The 21,064-nt window shown below is 32.7% G+C and overlaps 2 protein-coding genes across 6 annotated transcripts in view; one reads left to right on the top strand and one right to left on the bottom strand.

The window, feature by feature from the left end:
* LOC145735120 (hexosaminidase D-like) overlaps nt 1-21,064 on the bottom strand; it is a 132,671-nt gene that overhangs the window by 6,444 nt on the left and 105,163 nt on the right. For 2 of the 5 annotated variants that reach the window (XM_081988871.1, XM_081988876.1), the window contains exons 1-2: nt 568-723; nt 269-419 (exon numbers count right to left, since the gene is read on the bottom strand). The gene's annotated coding sequence lies outside the window, so the exon portion shown is untranslated. Of the gene's footprint in view, nt 1-264; nt 429-567; nt 724-21,064 lie in introns of those variants that run through there. The other 3 variants (XM_081988873.1, XM_081988872.1, XM_081988875.1) reach the window with 3 other exon arrangements.
* The window catches only part of LOC145736069 (uncharacterized), a 78,720-nt gene continuing 59,093 nt past the window's right edge, over nt 1,438-21,064 (top strand). The window contains 6 exon segments of the mRNA XM_081990310.1: nt 1,438-1,737; nt 2,189-2,422; nt 17,419-17,592; nt 20,072-20,369; nt 20,443-20,547; nt 20,597-20,879. Of these exon segments, the coding sequence (XP_081846436.1) occupies nt 2,260-2,422; nt 17,419-17,592; nt 20,072-20,369; nt 20,443-20,547; nt 20,597-20,879 (1,023 nt within the window). The 5' untranslated portion in view covers nt 1,438-1,737; nt 2,189-2,259.

Raw genomic sequence — 21,064 nt, 5'->3', positions numbered from 1 at the left:
AGTGAAAATTCAATGGTCATAAGTATAATTCCATTGATCTTTAGGTGAAGGTGTGAATAAGAACCATCAAATCAAAATAAATAACTTTATTAGATTTGATGAAAATAGAAAGATAAGCTAAACCTTTTGAAAGCTCCATATAAAGAGTTAGTTTCACTGAATCTTTATTTTGTTTACCAGTGCTTTAGGAATTTTATTGACAGAGTCCTAACTGATATTTTATTCAAATATTACTGAAAGTATATACAAAATTTTAACACTTACTCACCTTTCTAGTGATTTTTCCTTTCCTTTCCCTTTTCTCACAATTTGTTGATTCTCATTTAACTAAAACAGCAATTTCCTTCTCTCAGGTCTGGAAAACTGATTCAACAACAACCAAAACACGCTCTTTACCATGCTGGTTTCATTGTCATTACCTGAAATATCTGAATTTAGAAAAAATAACTTAATTATTTAACTGCTGTTATGAAATGAAACTATAAAAATCAATGAAAGTTGTTTCAATGGCGAGCCCATTGACCCGTTTCTTTAAACCTGGGTGCTAGTAAATGTAATTTTGCTTACCACGTAAGTAGGAACAACGCAAACGGTAAGTTTCCTGCAGAAATATGCGGAAAATTGCAAAAAAAGTACTTGATAATTTGTATTTTTCAAAAAATCAACAAAAATTCCCCACCCGAAAATTTAAGGTTAGAGCGTTCAATTGAAACTGTCAAATTGGTGGTGTTTTGTCTCTGTTTACTACGATTAAATAGAAAAGGAAAACGTACTGATTGAAGTCCGGTCTGACAGTTGACAGAACAAGTAGATCAAACGTGTCATTTTAAAGTAAGCTTGTGGCGGGGGATTTAAATTATCGCATCTTGAGAAGGAAACAAAATAATAAATTTAAAACGCCCAGTTTTTGATTATAATTAACTGTTGGACATAATTTGAAGAAAATAAACTAATTTAAGTAACTATGCATGATTACAGCTTTGGTATAAGTAGGTAAAGCTACAAAGTTTTTTACCTTAATTATGTTTAAAAAATGTTACATAATAAATTTGTTCAAAGCAAAGAGTTATATAAAGCAGTCTATTACATTTTAATCTTTGTGTAAAATAACATTAGATCTTTTTCAAATACTGAATGTCTGGTTAAATAATGTAAACCAAAAAATGTTTTGGATCTATTGTTTTTTGTTTTTTCAACATTTTTACCTTTCTCTTTCTATTTGGAATAAATATGTATAATTAACTGTCACTGTTTATACTTTTAAAGTTGAAAAATAAAAATAAACAATAATAAAGCAGAAATAAAACTTAATGTTATTCAGATTACTAGTACATCGATATATCTTGATAAGCCGACATTTAGCTACAGTTTTTATACTATTAATCGTCGGTATTAAACCGGATTAAATGGTAAAAGCGACAACATGGCGTCGTCTCGCACACCAAGCAGGTTTCCGTTCATTTCAAGTAAAATCCGATTCTATACTCTATACACTGGTATAACTTGGTTGTAGCACCATATATACCGTTGCCATGGCACGAAACACGTACTCTGGTTGTATACAAATAATTTGCAATCGTGAAAGGAAATAATAATTATTATTAAACGAAAAAAAGTCGGTATACTCTGGTGCCGGACGCGGACTCGTTTCGGAGTGTTCGGGCATCTTCAGGGATTTCGCGTCTAATTTCAGAGGATTAACAGTGAGAGTGAATTATAGTGCGAGTTTTGAAACTGGTAATTTGTTAGTACAATAAATAAAATCAATGAAATTCTTAAATTTGTAAAAGTTTTCAATCATTCTTTGACCTTTCTGACGAATACATTCTTTCAAGCCCACGTACCGCCTTTCTATATTGCTGAAACAATACGTAATTAGCCTGAGATAGACGGCACTGATACCCTAATAAAAATTCTTCTAAAAAGATGGTATAGTAGTACCATTTCACAAGAGAGGCATGTATTCTTCAACTTTGGTACCGTTCGATGACCGTGTTAAAATGTGAACCTGAACGTACCGTACATGTTTATTGTGGGCATCTTTTAGTAGTATTATATCTGTAAAGAAGTATTTTAATTCCATATAAGCTGACTTGATTTTATTTATTGCTGGTAAAGTCGCAACGCGCAAATTGTTGCAATATTCAGCCTGTGAACAAATTATCAGCGAGATACACTCATTTAAAAGGATTTTCAACAACAAAGACAATAATTTGTAATTCTATAGGAATGTGAACGTAAAAGTGAAATAAATAAAGTATGATTGCTGTAGGGAAAAATAGTTCTGAAATGGAGGAAGTGGCTCTCCAAGATTGGCCTGGACCTCCGGTGGATATTAGTGGAAATAACTCCTGGATGCCAGCCTACGGTTTCCAGACACCTAGTGCATTGTTGGAGAAGGATGACTTTATAGGAAATCCAGGTATTTATAAAAATTCATTGTCAATATTGTTTATAAGTGTTTACGTCAGCCTAAAACGATTATCGTATCTATACACACAATTAGAGATTAGAGGGTGTTATCTATAATTTTTCTCACAAGTCCTAGAGAACGCACCTTAAGTGGATTTTATTATGGATTACAATAAGATACCAAACTTCTCAGTTCATTATGATTTATTTTACGGCTTATCTGGTGGTTACACTGTATTTTAACCGATTTCCTCATAACATGTTATTGTGAAGGAATGACCGGCATTTACGATTCAACTTATCAAAGTGAAAAAGAGATCGGTTTTAGATATTGACACAGGCCCATAGAAAGCATCAGGTAGATTAACTTTTACCATACCCACCACTTGCGGAACCTTACCTGCAGGGGGTTCCACTTTTTTTAGTAATCGACCACATATTTTTAAATCATGTTTTGTTTTTCTAGTTATGTTAAGGAAGATGTGGTTTTTTATTGCTTTGGATAATTTGAAATTTGCTATATGTCTTAATAGTGTATCTAAAAAGGTACTTTTGTAGTGCAATGCCAAGAAAACTGTAAAAGAGAGTATAAATAAGGAATCTTACTTAAATCAACGAATTGCCTGCTTGAAGCTAGACAATTTTTTTAATCCTCTGGTAGATAAAAACATCCAAAAACTAGCCCAAATGCTTTTAAAACAACACTTGGAACTAGAAAATGATGTCACTATGGTGAACAGGGCATTAGTGTGGAAAATAAACCACAGTTTTCCTTTCAGGAAACTTTGAAAACATCTTTAAAGTCACAGTTTTCATTGTCCCTGTAAAAAAATAGGTCAAAACAGTCGATTAACACACTCACAGATATACAAACTGCGTTTACCTCGTTTCAAGAGTGTGAAATTGGTCTAAAACTAGTGAGCTGGATGCAAAAGATAATTTTGAATATTTTTGGTCTCTTGCTAAATTTCTGTATTTCTAACCGTTTACGAGATATTTGCCATTTTTGACAAATTTTTTAAATAATGCAACAAAACTTTCAAAATTCTGTTTCTCGGTTAATTTTGGGATTACAGCGACCATTCAAAGCTCAAAATGTTTGTCTTGAGCCAATATTTCACCTTCCGCTACCCTGGCAACACTGCGACTTATACAGAGTGTCCTAAAATGCAAATCAAAAACACTTTCAATCGGAAATAAGTATTGACTGCGTTTACCTCGTGTCAAGTGCGTGAAATTGGTGTAAAACTAGTCAGCTGGATGCAAAAGATCATTTTCAATAGGTTTGGTGTCTTGCTAAATTTACGTATTTCTAACCGTTTACGAGATATTTGCCGTTTTTGAGAGATTTTTTCAATAATGCCACAACACTTTTAAAATTCTGTATCTCGGTTAATTTTGGGATTACAGTGACCGTTAAAAGCTCAAAATGTTCGTTTTGAGCCAATATTTTACCTTCCGCTACCCTGGCAACACTGCGACGTGTACAGAGTGTTCTAAAATGCAAATCAAAAACACTTTCAATTGGAAATATGTATTGACTGCGTTTACCTCGTGTCAAGTGCGTAAAATTGGTGTAAAACTAGTCATCTGGATGCAAAAGATAATTTTCAATATGTTTGGTATCTTGGTAAATTTCCGTATTTCTAACAGTTTCCGAGATATTTGCCGTTTTTGACAAATTTTTTTAATAGTGCAACAAAACTTTCAAAATTCTGTATCTCGGTTAATTTTGGTATTACAGCGACCGTTAAAAGCTCAAAATGTTCGTCTTGAGCCAATATTGCACCTTCCGCTACCCTGGCAACACTGCGACGGGTACAGAGTGTCCTAAAATGCAAATCAAAAACACTTTCAATCGGAAATAAGTATTGACTGCGTTTACCTCGTGTCAAGTGCGTGAAATTGGTGTAAAGCTAGTCAGCTGGATGCAAAAGATCATTTTCAGTAGGTTTGGTGTCTTGCTAAATTTCCGTATTTCTAACCGTTTACAAGATATTTGCCGTTTTTGAAAGATTTTTTCAATAATGCAACAAAACTTTCAAAATTCTGTATCTCGGTTAATTTTGAGATTACAGTGACTGTTAAAAGCTAGTCAGATGGATGCAAATGGTAAATCTGAATATTTTTGGTCTCTATAGCTAAATCTCCGTATTTCTAACCATTTTCGAGATATTTGCCGTTTTTAACAGATTTTTTTCAAAATTGCAATAAAACTTTTAAAATTCTGTGTCGCGGGTAATTTTAACAGTGACTGTTAATAGCTCAAAATCTTCGCATTGAACCCCTTTTTCATCTGTTGCCAATCTGGCAAATGTTGCGGCATATACAGGGTGTCCAAAAATGCAAATAAAAACCACTTTTAATCCAAAAGTAGTGACCTCGTTCACCCGGTTATGAAAGTGTGTGAAACTGGTGTAAACCCAGTGCCTAGAGTGCAAGTAGCCATTTTGTACATTTTTTGTCTTTTGCTAAATTTTTGTATTACTAGTTTTAGAGGTATATGCAGGTTTTTGAAATTTTTTTACAAATTACATTCAAATTTTCAAAATTCTCTATCTCAGATACGTTTGAATTTTCAGCAACCTTAAAAAGCTCAAAATGTCCCGTCTTGAATCCTTCTTTTACCTCCCATAAATCTGGCAACGCTGTGCCGTATACAGAGAGTCCAAAAATGCAAAAAATTTCAAAAAAACTGTACGTAACTGCCGTTATTTTCAGTTTTTTTTTTAAATGCAAGAAAACTTTCAAAATTCTGTATCTCGGTTAATTTTGGGATTGAAACGACCGTTAAAAGCTCAAAATGTTCGTCTTAAACCCCTTTTTCACCTGCCGCCAATATTGCCACGCTGCGACATATACAGGGTGTCCAAAAATGCAAATAAAAATCACTTTTAATTGGAAACAAGTAGAAAGCGCGTTTACTCGGTTATAAAACTGTGAAACTGATGTAAAACAGTGCTGGATGCAAAAAGTAATTTTGATTGTACAAATGTTACTTTTCTCAATATTTCACTTTTTTATATTTAGTATCTTTAACTAACTTCTAAAAACATAAATTTTAGTGTATTTAGTTCAAGTAGTTGGTGTAGTTAAAAAACAGCACAGTCAACAGGTTACCTAATAAGGCAACTGCAAATTAAAAACCAAATTGCTAAGTTTCGTAAAGTTATTGCAAGTATAAGTGAACGACCCAGATAGCCATTGGGCAAATCAATTTCATCTTGCTATAGAGAGATAGCCGCAAAATTACCCGGTAATTTCAATATTTATTGAAGACAGGAAGAGCTTTCTTTTAAGCTTTGTATTGAACTGCAAACATTGACACTTTCCCACTAAAAAATCCAAGGAAGTATAGATAAAAAATAACTTTAAACCATCATCTTTAATACTGTTTCGACGTAGCCAAATGTGATAATAAATCTCTTACTTTCTATATGTTGCCATTTTTGGTCTGTCTGAAGACCGGTTCCTTGACTTTGACCGTCATTTGGTTAATGCTTCAAGCAGGAAATAGTGTATTTAGTTAAAGCAGTATTTAGCACTGAATTAATTATTATAATACTCGTTTGTTTAGTCTTAGTGAATCCAAATAGTTTAGTGAACTTTGGGATGTTAAAACAAGTTTCAGAGTCACTTAAAGGAAGTGAAAAGAAATAAGTAAATCTAGAAGGTTAGAAGATAATTACTCTTCAGACAAGTAATTGACTTGCTGAATGGGAGAGCAAAGTGATAATGATGATAAATGATTGCAATTATATGGTGTAAAAATTTCTTGTCAGGATAACAACACTACTTTATTAAGTTACCGAGTAACCTTAATTTTCAGAAAACATCAAATAAAAATCCAGGATCAAATTGACTTACAAATTGATGTAATTTAATCATTTCAAGAGTATAACATACAAGAGTTTAAACTCTAAAATTGTTATCGAGAATGAGAAAGATAGTTGCAAGCAAGCAAGTTTCATTGTCACCTGGTATACTTAAACCAGACTATACAATTAAACTGCTATTACAAAACAAATACCACATAATAAACCAGTTTAGGAGCACTGGAGATAAAGGTGAATGCAATATAATGTAGAACAAAACTGAAGAAGCGGAATGGACTTCAACAACTAATTACCTCATTATTTGGAGGAAAAAACTTCCGGAAAAAGAAATGAAAGTAAAAGTGTTTATTTAACAAAGTAGCAAGTTATAACGTTTCAGAGAATCGGTGGTAATGAACTTTTTCAGTTGATGATGAGCGTGATGGTAGCGTAACACAACTACAACTTTTTCGATGCTCTTCTGGGAATGCTTAACAGCAAAACAAAATTTTCTTTTTTTTTAATACGAAGCAACTAATGAGAATGTGTTTTTCCCTGCGCAAATCAAGGTTTCAACTTGGATGACGTTGGTAAAAGTGTGTTTTGCAATAATAATTTCCTGTTTGAATCCAATGCAATTTTTGCCTAAAGCGTGTGTTATTCATGCTTACCTGGGATAGGCTTCATTTCAACATTTGCGAACATGTTCCGAGACTGAATTGTGAGTATTTTGAACAAAACTTAACAGGATGTCTCATATACATTATCAATCACCAGCCTACGTATGAAAAAGAGAGAGTGGTGGTTACGTATGCAAATCCTAAATACTTAATTGAAAGATCTTTTGAAAGTATAGTATGTACATCACTTAAGCCATTTACAGAACAATCCAGCAAATATGCATTATTTAACAACTTGTCTCGTTTTGTATTCACTTAACATCTGTCCAAGTTGGTCAGGCTGCACTTTCAATCGATTCTTTGGTCTGTCCTTTCGTTTTAATGCGAAAAAACGTCTTCGTATCAATGCAGATAATCTTTGAAATTGCACCTTTTAGTTTCTGTGTACTCATTACTAAGTAGATAGCATCCTTGACGAGGCAGATGCCATCTAGTGCTTTATAAGTTCAGCAAAAGGAACAAGTGCGGTAGAAGTAATAAATAATAATTTTATTGGGTTTATAATCAATAATGTCTGACCTCTTTGCCTAGTTACAACTTATAGAATATCACTCAACGATTTGAGAATTTTGATAGCAACTAATTTTATTTCAAGAGTAAAAGTTAAAAAAAAGTAGTATTTAGCATTTATTTCCAACCCCCCTGAATGCCACCCCCATACTAGCCCACCGTTTACCGGGTGTCCCAAAAAATAAAATTTGTTACCTCTCCTGGTATAGCAAGACAATAGTAATAATCAAAACTTGGTGGTTTTTTGGTTTACAATGACCGGAAAAATCGCCAAAATGTCCACTTTTAAGTCTTCTAAATATTCCTGCTGTGGTCTCGGTTAATTTTGGGATTTCAGTGACCAAAAAAAAAAACAAAATATAGCATTTAAATCCTTCCTTCCAACACCCCTAAACGCCACCCCCATACTGGCCAATCATTTACCGGGTGTCGCAAAAAATAAAATATGTAACCTCTCTTGTCATGGCAAGACAAAGGTAATTTTCAAAGTTTTGTAACTTGGTTGCTTTTCGTGTTACGACGACCGAAAAAATGCCAAAATGCTCGTCTTGAAGTCTTCTATATATTCCTGCTAAACAGTCAAAAATTGGCCAACTAATATACTGAACGTTTTTAAAAAACGTCATTTGTCTAGGTCTTTTGTTGGAGTTTAATGTTGACAGCGTCATAACTCGGTTAATTTTGGGAGTTCAGTGGTCGGAAAAAAAGTAAAATGTTTCTTTTGAAGTCCTCTATCTAACTGTGTCACTGAAAACTTGATTATTAAATATATACAGGGTGTCCCAAAAAAGTAAAATATATAGCTCCTCTTCGCATAGCAAGACAAAATCAACTTTCAAAACCTTGTAACTTGGTTGTTTTTTGAGTTACAATGACCGGAAAAACACCAAAATGTCAGTCTTGAAGTCCTCTATCTATTACTGCTAAGCAGTCTGAAATAGATATAACCAATATACTGAGCATTTTCATAAAACGTGAATTGTTTAGGTCTTTTGTTGGAACTTAGTGGCAAGGCTGTAACTCAGCTATTTTTAAGAGCTTAGTGACCGGAGAAAACAAAAATATTCTTTTTTAGGTCCTCTATTAATCCCTGTACTGAACCAGAAAATCGGGTTTTCCAAATATTTACAGGGTTTCCCAAAAAGTGAATGATTGTATATGTTCTTATGCTGCAGCTCAATGTTTGCAGCATCAATGGAACTTGGTGTTTGCAGTGTCATAACTCGGTTAATTTTGGGCTGTTCAGGGACCGTAATGTAGCATTTAAAATCTTTCTAACCCTTTTAAATGCCACCCCCATACTGCCCAACCGTTTACCCGGTGTCCCAAAAAAGTAAAAGATGTAACATCTCTTGGCATAGCAAACGATACTAGTAATAATCGAAACTGTAACTGTAACTGAGATTTATTTAAATCCTACTTGGATAATTAAAAATTAACTTAAAAAATATGGAAACAAAAATGATATTTTTGGAAAAACTGAAAATTGTGACAACTGTTACTATACGAACTAGGAACAAATCAGTAGAATTAGCATTATTACTGCAACCATTTTAAAAGATTTTTTCTTGTTCTAAACAAAATTTGAAATTTTTCTGCAAACGACAAATAGAGCAACGTTCTCTAATATTTAATTATCTAGCCAGAAAGTCTGTCCTGCAGGTGCAAGTTTCATAAATATAATTTGACCTGAAATTTCTAAATTACATACTTTCAAGCACTTATTTATGGATACTACAATATGCAATCTACTTGGGTTGCCCAATCGAGTGCAATACATATAAAACTTAAAAAGCTATTAAAAATTGGGTTAGGTGTCACTTAACCGTTACTTAAAATCACATCAACACCGTTTGTTTTCTGTTTCTCATATACAAGCCAATTATTAACGTTTGAAGGTTCCAAGCTCGTAATGAAAATGAAGTAATTAAGTAACATAATTGCACATTTTTATTAAAACGTACGTAATTAAAGTTAATGCCGGAACTTAACATTTCTTTAAAATACCAAATGTGCATCCGTTTTATTGACGTTTTTAGTTCCATACGAACAATTTCATGGAAGAGTTAATGGACAATTTTCTAGTCAGGAAATTGCTAGTATTTAGTTTTTTTTTTTAAATAAGTATTTGTACAGGGTGTCTCAAATTTGATAGTTTTTTGGGGTATTTCCAAAACTAGATGACAATTTGGAACCCTCCTCATATTTGCTTTATTATTAGCGACACAGAAGAAAATTTAATGTAGAATCCAAAATATGAATTCCGTTTTTTTTTAAACGCATCGTTATTAAGATATGAACCAAATATACTTTTTTAAATGGGACCTAATAGGGTGTCCCAATTACCTTTTCAAAAATATATAAAAATTCCTAATTTTTGACTGAACAAATGAATTACGTTTTATGGAGCATGTTTTCCTGTCCGTGGGTCTCACGGTTATCATTTGCAGCTCAGAAACACCAAAATAGTTATAAAACAGTCTTCTGATCCTTAAAAAAAATCACTAGAAGCTTTCAAACATTTTTTTGCAGCTCAGAAACACCAAAATGTCACCAGTGTCTTTCAAACTGTCTTCTGAATCTTGAAAGTATTACAAGAGGTGCTCAAACGGTTTTTAGAGGTCGGAAACGATAAAAAGCCAAAACGGCATTAGTGGATTCTGATCCTTTGAAATGTCACCAGAACTGACTTATTTACGATTGAATGCAGTAAAAAATAAGTTAATCAATTTTGACGCCCTCTAGCGGCCCTAGCAATAAATCAACCAGCCAATGTTGCCATATCGTTGGAAAGCTCATTTCTTTGGCTAGGGTGTCAAAGTTTTACTGAAAAAACGAAAATAAAAAATAACTTTAACTTAATTTTAACTAACTGACAGGTTATTTCATATCAACACACATTAACAATTTTTTTTTTAAGTGAAATCAAAACTCAGAGTCGATCTCCACAAATATTTATTAAAAAGGTTGTTAATTGCCTAACATGTTTCGGGTGTATTCAGACACCCATCTTCAGAGGCTGTAAGTTATACAGTGTGTTAATTAAAAACTTTTAAAACTAAGGATATGGAAGCCTACCTTAACTAGATCGCTTCCATATCCTTAGTTTTAAAAGTTTTTAATTAACACACTGTATAACTTACAGCCTCTGAAGATGGGTGTCTGAATACACCCGAAACATGTTAGGCAATTAACAACCTTTTTAATAAATATTTGTGGAGATCGACTCTGAGTTTTGATTTCACTTACACTCACTACTCCACTGTGTGCATATGGACTACCAATTTTTTTTTTAATTTTCTAACTTTTTTAATTTTTGAGATATTTCAACTCGAAAATTGTGTCACTTTCTGTGAGTTTGCAGCGTTGTTGCTAAGTTTGAAGCCTTGTGAAGCTGTAATTTGCACTCCAATCTAGATTTTTTATATATCATTAGAAAGAGGATGAAAAATGTTACAAAATGTCGGTTAAGCGAATTTTCTAACTTTTTCAGTTTTTGAGAAATTTCAATTCGAAAATTGTGTCACTTTTTGTGAGTTTGCAGTGTTGTTGCCAGGTTTGAAGCCTTGCGAAGTTGTATTTTTCACTCCAATCTAGATTTTTTATATATCAATAGAAAGAGGATGAAAAATGTTACAAAATGTCGGTTAAGCGAATTTTCTAACTTTTTCAGTTTTTGAGAAATTTCAATTCGAAAATTGTGTCACTTTTTGTGAGTTTGCAGCGTTGTTGCTAAGTTTGAAGCCTTGTGAAGCTGTAATTTGCACTCCAATCTAGATTTTTTATATATCAATAGAAAGAGGATAAAAAATGTTACAAAATGTCGGTTGAGCGAATTTTCTAACTTTTTCAGTTTTTGAGGAAATTTCAATTCGAAAATTTTGTCACTTTTTGTGAGTTTGCAGCGTTGTTGCTAAGTTTGAAGCCTTGTGAAGCTGTAATTTGCACTCCAATCTAGATTTTTTATATATCAATAGAAAGAGGATGAAAAATGCTACAAAATGTCGGTTGAGCGAATTTTCTAACTTTTTCAGTTTTTGAGAAATTTCAATTCGAAAATTGTGTCACTTTTTGTGAGTTTGCAGCGTTGTTGCTAAGTTTGAAGCCCTGTGAAGCTGTAATTTGCACTCCAATCTAGATTTTTTAAATATCATTAGAAAGAGGATAAAAATGTTACAAAATGTCGGTTGAGCGAATTTTCTAACTTTTTCAGTTTTTGAGGAAATTTCAATTCGAAAATTTTGTCACTTTTTGTGAGTTTGCAGCGTTGTTGCTAAGTTTGAAGCCTTGTGAAGCTGTAATTTGCACTCCAATCTAGATTTTTTATATATCAATAGAAAGAGGATGAAAAATGCTACAAAATGTCGGTTGAGCGAATTTTCTAACTTTTTCAGTTTTTGAGGAAATTTCAATTCGAAAATTTTGTCACTTTTTGTGAGTTTGCAGCGTTGTTGCTAAGTTTGAAGCCTTGTGAAGCTGTAATTTGCACTCCAATCTAGATTTTTTATATATCAATAGAAAGAGGATGAAAAATGCTACAAAATGTCGGTTGAGCGAATTTTCTAACTTTTTCAGTTTTTGAGAAATTTCAATTCGAAAATTGTGTCACTTTTTGTGAGTTTGCAGCGTTGTTGCTAAGTTTGAAGCCCTGTGAAGCTGTAATTTGCACTCCAATCTAGATTTTTTATATATCATTAGAAAGATGATAAAAAATTCAAACGAAAAAAAAACCTCTTTTTTGAAGCCCTATTCGCAGGTGAAAGGAAAGCCCCAACTTTGGAATCACCCTGTATTTTGAAAAAGGTAATTTTTAGCTTATTCGAAATGTGTATAAATTTATATGGTGTCCCACCAAAAATTGGTTATGTTTGGTAAGTAAAAAAATTGATGACAGGAGTTAATGTGAATATTTATGAATACTCAAAAGAAACACTTTAAAGTTATTCAGAACTTAGTAGAGAATAACATTCCTTAATAATTTATGTTAATCTAAATAAAGCACAATAAAACAATGTAAATCATAATTCTGAGCTTCGAAATTGCCTAACAGGTGCTAATTAAATTCCTTCTAAAGTAGCTGGAGTAATCAATTAATCCATCATGTAAAGGTGTGGTATGTAGGTGTAAATTACCATCACAACAAATAATTTTATGATGTTTGCTTGCTAAAAATAAGTTAGAGAAACGAGTTAATAATCACGAAAAGTACTGAGAAGTCTAATCGTATTTTTTTGATACTTCCCACATCAGTTAAAGGAAAACACCAAGTGATAAAATATATTTGCCTTTCTCTTTACAAGCAGATTTTCTACTATAAAGCGACATATTAACCTGAAAATGAATCTTCCAGTCTCCGTCAATAAATTCAAGTTTATATGCAGGGCGGATGTATAAATTAACTTTGCATTGCAAAGAATGATAATCCTAGAAGCGAGGATGCTCGATTTTTCAGTTGTAATTAGATGCGAATTAATAACTGCTGTAATAACTGGAATAAGAGGAGATTGCGGCTTTTTTCAAATGCTTTGATATTAATTATTTGTTAACATTAATAAAGGGTTTTTAAGTTTCCATTCTGACGTGGTTTTCCTGTGTTCTGGTTCAAGTGTTTCCATTAACAATTGCTTTCACCTGTACACAACAAAAGTAGAAAAATCCCATCAGGAAGTATATTCTCTAACCAACTAGAATTATGAATACAAATTGGCGCCTTGTTTTGGTATGCAAAACGCGCCCTGAGCATGGTATTCTCGCCCAGTTATGCAAAAGGTATCCATCAGACAGCATAAAATCTCGATGGCACACCTTTAACGGTTGTGTATGGGTTCTTTTCACTTTACCAGGATGAACTTTACGTTCAGGGTCGGACCGAAACCATTTCAGCTCATTACCTAATCAATTAACCCAGTTCGGACAAACTCATAAGTTTTTCAGTTAAGTATATTTGAACTTTAGTCAGTTAGGTGACCGGTCAGGACATAAAAAACGTATACCAGCAGGATTTTTTCATAGTCAGGTCATGCAAGACTTGAATCAGATTTTAATAGGTGTAACTTGTATGGTTTTTTGTACTGGTTTTCTATAATGCAAGCAGCCTTGCTTTGTCATTAACCGATACACAAAGAGGTGTGCAATTACCTGTATCGAGTGAGGTTTGGAGTTTGTTTAAAACGAGATTAGAATTTTCGATGTCCTTGCTGGTTATTGTCAGGCAATTTGTGATTATTACAGTGGAACATTCCAAATTTTTCAACTTTTTTTCATCCAAATGATCATGATCTAAACTACAAATTCTCCTTGTTTATTTTCAATCAAAATGCCCAGGCTCCTGGTTTTAAATGAAGAAGTATTTTTAGTTATTATCAAAATTTTTGATAATTTTTGTCATCTGAAAGTGTGGCAGCTAATTGAAAAATGTTTATTAAAGAATAATTTACGACTTTTTCTACTACGACCAAGTTAATTAAAATTTTTCAAAAATAAACAGTTACAGTTACACTTTTTGTACTAATTTGGTTTTCTCATGATGTTTCTACTGTACATGAACACTTTCTGTAGAGTGTTGTATCATGGTATATTTACTGCCATGGCAAATAGCAAAACTATATAAAATCCAACTTAAATTAGATGATCTTGTTCTCCCAATCCATTTACCTGAAACCTATTTAAGTAAATTAATACCGAACTGAGGTATAAAAAATCTTATGAAATATACTTAGAACTCATTGTAAAATTACAAAAAAATTGTAAAACAGAAGTAAGTTCTCAGTCCCAGTTCTGTTTGGTTATTTCAGTTTAATTGAAACCAGGACTTATTCTAGCAAATTTCCAGTAGTTTTACATTCAATTTACTAGCTTCACTGAAAATTTCAGGAATTTCAGGTCTGTAATTGTCCAAATTGTATTTCAAGTCAGTTGAATGTGTTTTCAGTCACTTTCAGTTTGTTTATCCCAGTTCAACTGAAATCAGGACATATTCTAGCAAATTTCCAGTAGTTTTACATTCAATTTACTAGCTTCACTGAAAATTTCAGGAATTTCAGGTCTATAATTGTCCAAATTGTATTTCAAGTCAATTGAATGTGTTTTCAGTCACTTTCAGTTTGTTTATCCCAGCTTAACTGAAATCAGGACATATTCTAGCAAATTTCCAGTACGGGCCTGGTTTTTTACTAGTCTCAGTGAAAATTTCAGGTCTGTAATTGCCCAAATACTCAAATTACAAGCCAAATTGTGTTTCAAGTCAATTGAATGTGTTTTCAGTCACTTTCAGTTTGTTTATCCCATTTTAACTGAAATCAGGACATATTCTAGCAAATTTCCAGTACGGGCCTGGTTTTTACATTCAATTTACTAGTCCCAGTGAAAATTTCAGGTCTGTAATTGCCCAAATACTCAAATTACAAGCCAAATTGTATTTCAAGTCAATTGAATGTGTTTTCAGTCACTTTCAGTTTGTTTATCCCATTTTAACTGAAATCAGGACATATTCTAGCAAATTTCCAGTACGGGCCTGGTTTTTACATTCAATTTACTAGTCCCAGTGAAAATTTCAGGTCTGTAATTGCCCAAATACTCAAATTACAAGCCAAATTGTATTTCAAGTCAATTGAATGTGTTTTCAGTCACTTTCTGTTTGTTTATCCCAATTTTACTGAAATCAGGACATATTCTAGCAAATGTCCAGTACGGGCCTGGTTTTTTACTTTCAGTTTACAAGTCCCAGTGAAATTTTCAGGTCTGTAATTGCTCAAATACTCAAATTTCAAGCCAAATTGTATTTCAAGTCAGTTGAATGTGTTTTCAGTCACTTTCTGTTTGTTTATCCCAATTTTACTGAAATCAGGACATATTCTAGCAAATTTTCAGTACGGGCCTGGTTTTTTACATTCAGTTTACTAGTCCCAGTGAAAATTTCAGGTCTGTAATTGCCCAAATGCCCAAATTACAAGCCAAATTGTATTTCAAGTGAGTTGAATGTGTTTTCAGTCACTTTCTGTTTATTTATCCCAGTTTAACTGAAATCAGCAAATTTCCAATACAGTCCTGGTTTTTACATTTAATTTACTGGTAGTGAAAATTTCAGGTCCGTAGCCGCTAAAATACCCAAATTACAAGCCAAAAAATGTCAGTTAATATGTTGCAGTTGGAAACGATAAGAAATGGATCCTTCTAACTTATTTTTGGACTGCTCTGTATTGTTGCAACATACTGTATATCTTATACAATGTTTTTTAAGTACGTTCTAATAAATCAAACAATTTTACTTTTCATTGTTTGTCGAGTGCCTCAGTAAATAACAATGCAAAAACGAAACAATCTGCTTTAAAACAAATTATAAATAGTTTTTTCCTGCTCTGCTTTTTGCCATGGCATTTAGTAAATGTCTGAGCAGTCTGAGCTAAATTTGCTTTTTGCCTTGTCCAACCACTGTGCTCATACACGTTTTAGGGTGCACCCCCTAATTTATCACAAGTTTTGAGTTTTAGGGCCTCATTATTTAGGTTTGCGAAGAAACAAAATAACTGCAAAATTTACCAATTCAAGTCAAGTCAATCCTTAATTGAAACTTAGTTTCTTTAAAAAGTAATTTGGAGAAAATGCCTAAAAATGTAAGTTTCAAATAATGGCTGCATCCTTATTATTTTTGCTAATACATAAATTATTTTATTTTCCAAAGCCTGATATGTTGATAAATAAATACTTAATCTTTCTGATATTCTGTCAAAGATAAGGTTGCAATGACGTCAAAAGTACGATTGTTTTTTTTTTGTCTATTACAAATTGGAATGAACTAAGAACCAATGAAATTTGGGCATATCCTAACCAAATAAAAAATTAAAAAGCTTTATTAACATAAAAGTTGGCACAGAAGAGTTAAATGGCCTGCAATATTACTTAATCTATCATCTCTTGATTTTTAGTTATGGAGTAGTTTACAAAATAATATACAAGCTGTTTATTATAGTTTTTCTCGTAACTTATGCATTAAATTAAAAGAGGTATTAAATAAACTTTTATCGATTGTTCAATTGTGTGTTTTTTTATTAAATTGATAGTTTCAATTGTTATTATTGCTATACATTTCAATTTACGTAGATTAGAGTTTAATTAGAGAATCATGATTGTTATTTTATGAAAGCAAAAAAATTGCTTTAATTTTGTTTTTAAATCGCTTGCACTAAACCAAAGTGTGGACAGAATTATTGAGATAAACGATAATAATTAGCAAATTAAGTACTTAACTGTAAACTAAATAACATTTGTTTTCGTTAGTATTTATTTATAACTTAATGTAAGTATTGTAACAATTTCTAGATGTTTTACAATGATGTTATCAAATGTTTTATGTCTGTACTATCCTAACAAACTAATTTAACTTCTGCAGATATAATTCTGCAAGTTTTTTCCATAATAACTAGACGTGCTCTAATTAAAAAGACTTGATTTTCGTGAAAACAACTCGTGACCAACTGGCATGTTCAAGTTTTTAGTTCAAACAGCCGCATTATTGAATTTCGCTTTGCTAGCAGTAAATTACAGAAAAATAGAAAGAATACACACTGTCACTTTCATCGTTGTTTATTCACCAATTAGTGTATTTTACACCTCGCAATTTGTGCCACAAATTTTTTTACATAAGTTCTTTTGCTTTATATATTGTTGTTTTTGTTATGCAATACAGTCGTATTTGGAACGGTTTATCGTACAGGCAAATCTGCAACAACAATGCTTTAAATGCAAACCAGTTGCGTTAAGAAAAAGTTTTTTGGAACATGCATTTCGACCGGTTAATTACACATTCAACTATTCATTATTCGTAAGGCTTGAGAAAATTCGCACGTTTAAAACCTTTAAAATCATTTAGAACCGTTTATTATTTGAATAGTTGTAAACAAGCACTTTGGTGTTGTTAGAGAGAGTTTGTGTGTAATCTGGGCTAGTTACGAAGATGATCTCCGAGAAAATTTCACTTTTAATGAGGTTTTTTCTACTTTCAGATGCTGAGTACTTTCTGCCAGGTACCACACCTCAATATATGTATTTGGAAACGATCCAGGAAGAAACTTCAGATGATTTGAGGTCGGATAGTGATGGAGAGTCCAGGTATTCACCAGTTTGTTGGCTTCGCACCGATTCTGAAGATGGGAGTGTCATTTGTAATGAACGATTTGGTAAGTTTTGTTTTGGAGTGGTATAAGAGAATCTTACAAGGCGAATATTCAACACCCAAATTACCAAAATGTTTAAAATTTTCTAAATATGTATCTGTGTTCCTGTATTTGTACAGCTTTCTTAGGGATGTCTAAAAATGTAAGTAGAAGTTTTTAATTTTGAAACACGCTTTGTTGTGTGCATCACTGTGTAGTGTTAACCTTTGTTTGCAGAATACAATTAAACATACAAAAATGCTTCTGCAACTACGCATAGAAAAGTGGAATGATATCCTTATGGGCAGAATGCTATATTATAGATTTTTTATACAGGGTGGTCCAGTTTTAAGTGTCGATAATTCACCATTCGATAGTCCAGAAAAAAATAAGTTGACATGCATTATGTCATTTTCCTGAAAACCGTTTCCTAAGGAGGACTCCAGTTTTAAAAAATAGTCTTTTTTTTGCTATAACTGTCAGAATTGAAATTTTTTAGACTATAAGTAGTGTAAAACTGATTGTCGAGTGTCTGAAACTGGATTTCAAACACGAACAACATTCAAGTCATTTTTTACTACTAAAAGTAGTCTAAAAGTTAAATTTAAAGGTAGATTTGACTTCACTATGATTAAAGATAGTCCAAAAGTCTATTTTCAGGACTTTATTTGGTGTACAACTCAATTTTCTGGATTAAAATAAGTCTAGGATTCAATTAAAAACTGGTAACAGTTCAAATTAAATTTTCAATTCTAAAAAATAGTATTCAAGACTAATAACGTAGCATTTAGCGTACTGAAGTGTCTGAAACTTAAATTTAACTATATTCACTAATATAAATAGTTTGAAACTCGATTTTTCAGTGTTACAACACTAAAAACAGTCCGAATTACTTAGAAAATGCCTCAATTTGTTGCACCGATGAGTGTAGAAGTCAATTTAATAGTGAAGAGGTTTGAAATGACGTTTTCAATACTAATGGACAGTGTACAAACTGGGCTGATAAGTCAAAACCTTGTGAAGATCGAGAAGAGCCTTAAAACTCTATTTTTCAGGCTAAAATCAACCTTAAAGCACGAAAAAAATCTAGATTTGAAAGAAATGGTCGAATTTTTAACACTGAAGTGTCTAAAAGTCTATTTAATAGTGACAAAGCTGGAAATGGCTGGAAAATAGTCCAATGTTCTCTAAGTAAAGAAGCTTAAGTTAGTCTTCAAGTTAATTTTCATGAATCTAATGTCAATATCCTGTATTTAAAACTATTTTCAATACTAACGTATTGAAATGTGTTTTCAAATTATGAAAACTTACTTCAAATGCAAATTTTTTGATGTCACTTTTCGTTGGTTCAGAGTCACAAGTTTTTTGTGTCTAATAAGTCAATTTTCAAAGTTTAAATGTGTGAGTTTGTTGTCAAAAATTCTAGAGAAATTAATTTTTCATGTCTACAAGTCAATTTTGAATACTAAAGTTCTTCAACTTACCTGAAAACTATGACCACTGGCTACAAAGACAGTTTTTAAGCCTCTCAAGTCGATTTTCACAGTTTTCAAGTCAATTTTCAAGACTAAAGTCTTTCAATTTGTCTGAAAACTGGTTACAAAGACAATTTTTAAGCCTCTCAAGTCAATTTTCACTGTTTCCAAGACAATTTTTAAGTTGGGTTGGGTTGATTTTGGGTCTTTGAATGTAATAACTCAATTATCTCGTAAACGAAGTTTCAAATCAGAATTTTATAAGAAGTAGATAACCTGACTAACCTACTTATTTTTTCAAACTGAACAAGAAAAGTAAAAGAAGTGAAATTTTTGAAAAATATCTGGTGATGGAGGAAATAAGGCCGAAAATGAAAACAATCTTTCTGTATCTATGCCACTAGACAGTTTTGATCATTAGGAGTATTAATTTCATAAGTACTTGTTCCAAATTTGATCAAAATTGCTCCAACTGACAGTTATGACAAAAAACTAACTTTTTTAACTGAATTTTAAACGACGAGTTTAAAATTTTCCTTAGGAAGCATTTTTCAGGAAAATGACATAATGCATGTCAACTTATTTTTTGATGGGCTATCGAATGGTAAATTATTGGCATTTCCGGATTTCATTGTTTGAAACAGAAGAAAATTAAAAAAGTTATCCCGATTCTAAGGTGGATGCTTTAAAGCTTCTTCGTTCCACAAAACTAACCACAGGCGTAGCCCAAAAGCTTTAAAGGATACACCATGACCTCAACTCAATCCAGTGATTTACGACCACTTAAACTAATGATAATTTATGTCATTTCAATAGAAACTTTTGAAAGTGAATCCACCATGCATAAACACCGCCTTGACTATTTTTACCACCTTTACAATATACAATGCTGGCGCACTGATCAACAAGCCAGTCCAGCTGGCAGCTTAGTTTGCATGGCAGTTGCCGGATCATTTCCGAACGAATAAACCAAAAGTTGAACGCCACCAAAACACAATCATAATAATAACAACGTTTCCTTCTTGCAGAAGAAGCAGAATGCGAATCAGACCGAGAAATTGCCTGTCCGCCAAAACGTCGAAAACAAGAAAGTTTCTTAAGCATTCCAGGATCAGAAGATGATGAGACTTCTTTAAGCAGGTCCAGCAGTTTGTTACAATTTGAAACTTTGGAGAAACAATGTCAGGCTGAAAGCCAATCACCGAGTGTATTTTCTCACTTTTCGTTTGAGTCACTTGACATTGCTAGAGCCAGAAGGGAGTTTATCACTCAGGAGCTATTCCACGGAGATGTATTCACTTTCGGAGATGAAGACGTAAACAATAAGTAAGTGTTTTTTAATGCAATCAAAGCTGTGAAGTGAGAAGGTAAACTTGGTTTTGTTTTTCATCATCAACAGGTCTAAACAACTAAGTGGTAGTCGTGACTCTCTTTTGTACAACGTTTCGACCAGGTACAGCAGCTCGGATTCAGGCGACTCGGACACCACTGTAGAAAATTCAAGGTAACCTTTGATTTCAGTCAAGCAAATTAATTATCCACTTCTTTTGCAGGTCTTGCGACAACCTAAAAACTTGGCGAAGCTTCGATAATTTACCGCTGGGCAGTGGCAATGGGACGAAAAAGTTTTCGAGTGAAAATTTGAGTGAGGATAGTGGATACGGGGATCAGCTTCTAAGCTCGATGAGTAGGGTCAGTGAACAAGAAAAGACAAGGAACAGTTTGAGTGATAATTTGCATGAAATGACCGAACATCCCATGACTGTGAATCGCAGAGGATATCAGAAGGACAGGAACAGTGTTGGGTTTGGTGCCTATGATTGTGATGTTTTTCAGGTAGGTAGTATCACTAAAGACGGAAAAGCTAGAGATCTTAGTTCTAATGGGTTTTTGCATCGCATATTTAATAACATTCTACATTAAAATGTGATTTTAAATAGCTTTATTAAACCTACCAGAAAATTGTGTAAATAACGGAAAATATCAAGGACAACAACTTACCTACTTTATTTTTTATTTAC

The sequence above is a fragment of the Ips typographus genome, linkage group LG11 (genome assembly GCF_016097725.1).
Source record: "Ips typographus isolate SLU linkage group LG11, UJ_Ityp_2.0, whole genome shotgun sequence".
Lineage (NCBI taxonomy): Eukaryota > Metazoa > Arthropoda > Insecta > Coleoptera > Curculionidae > Ips > Ips typographus.
This window is presented reverse-complemented; position numbering and strand designations above follow the sequence as displayed.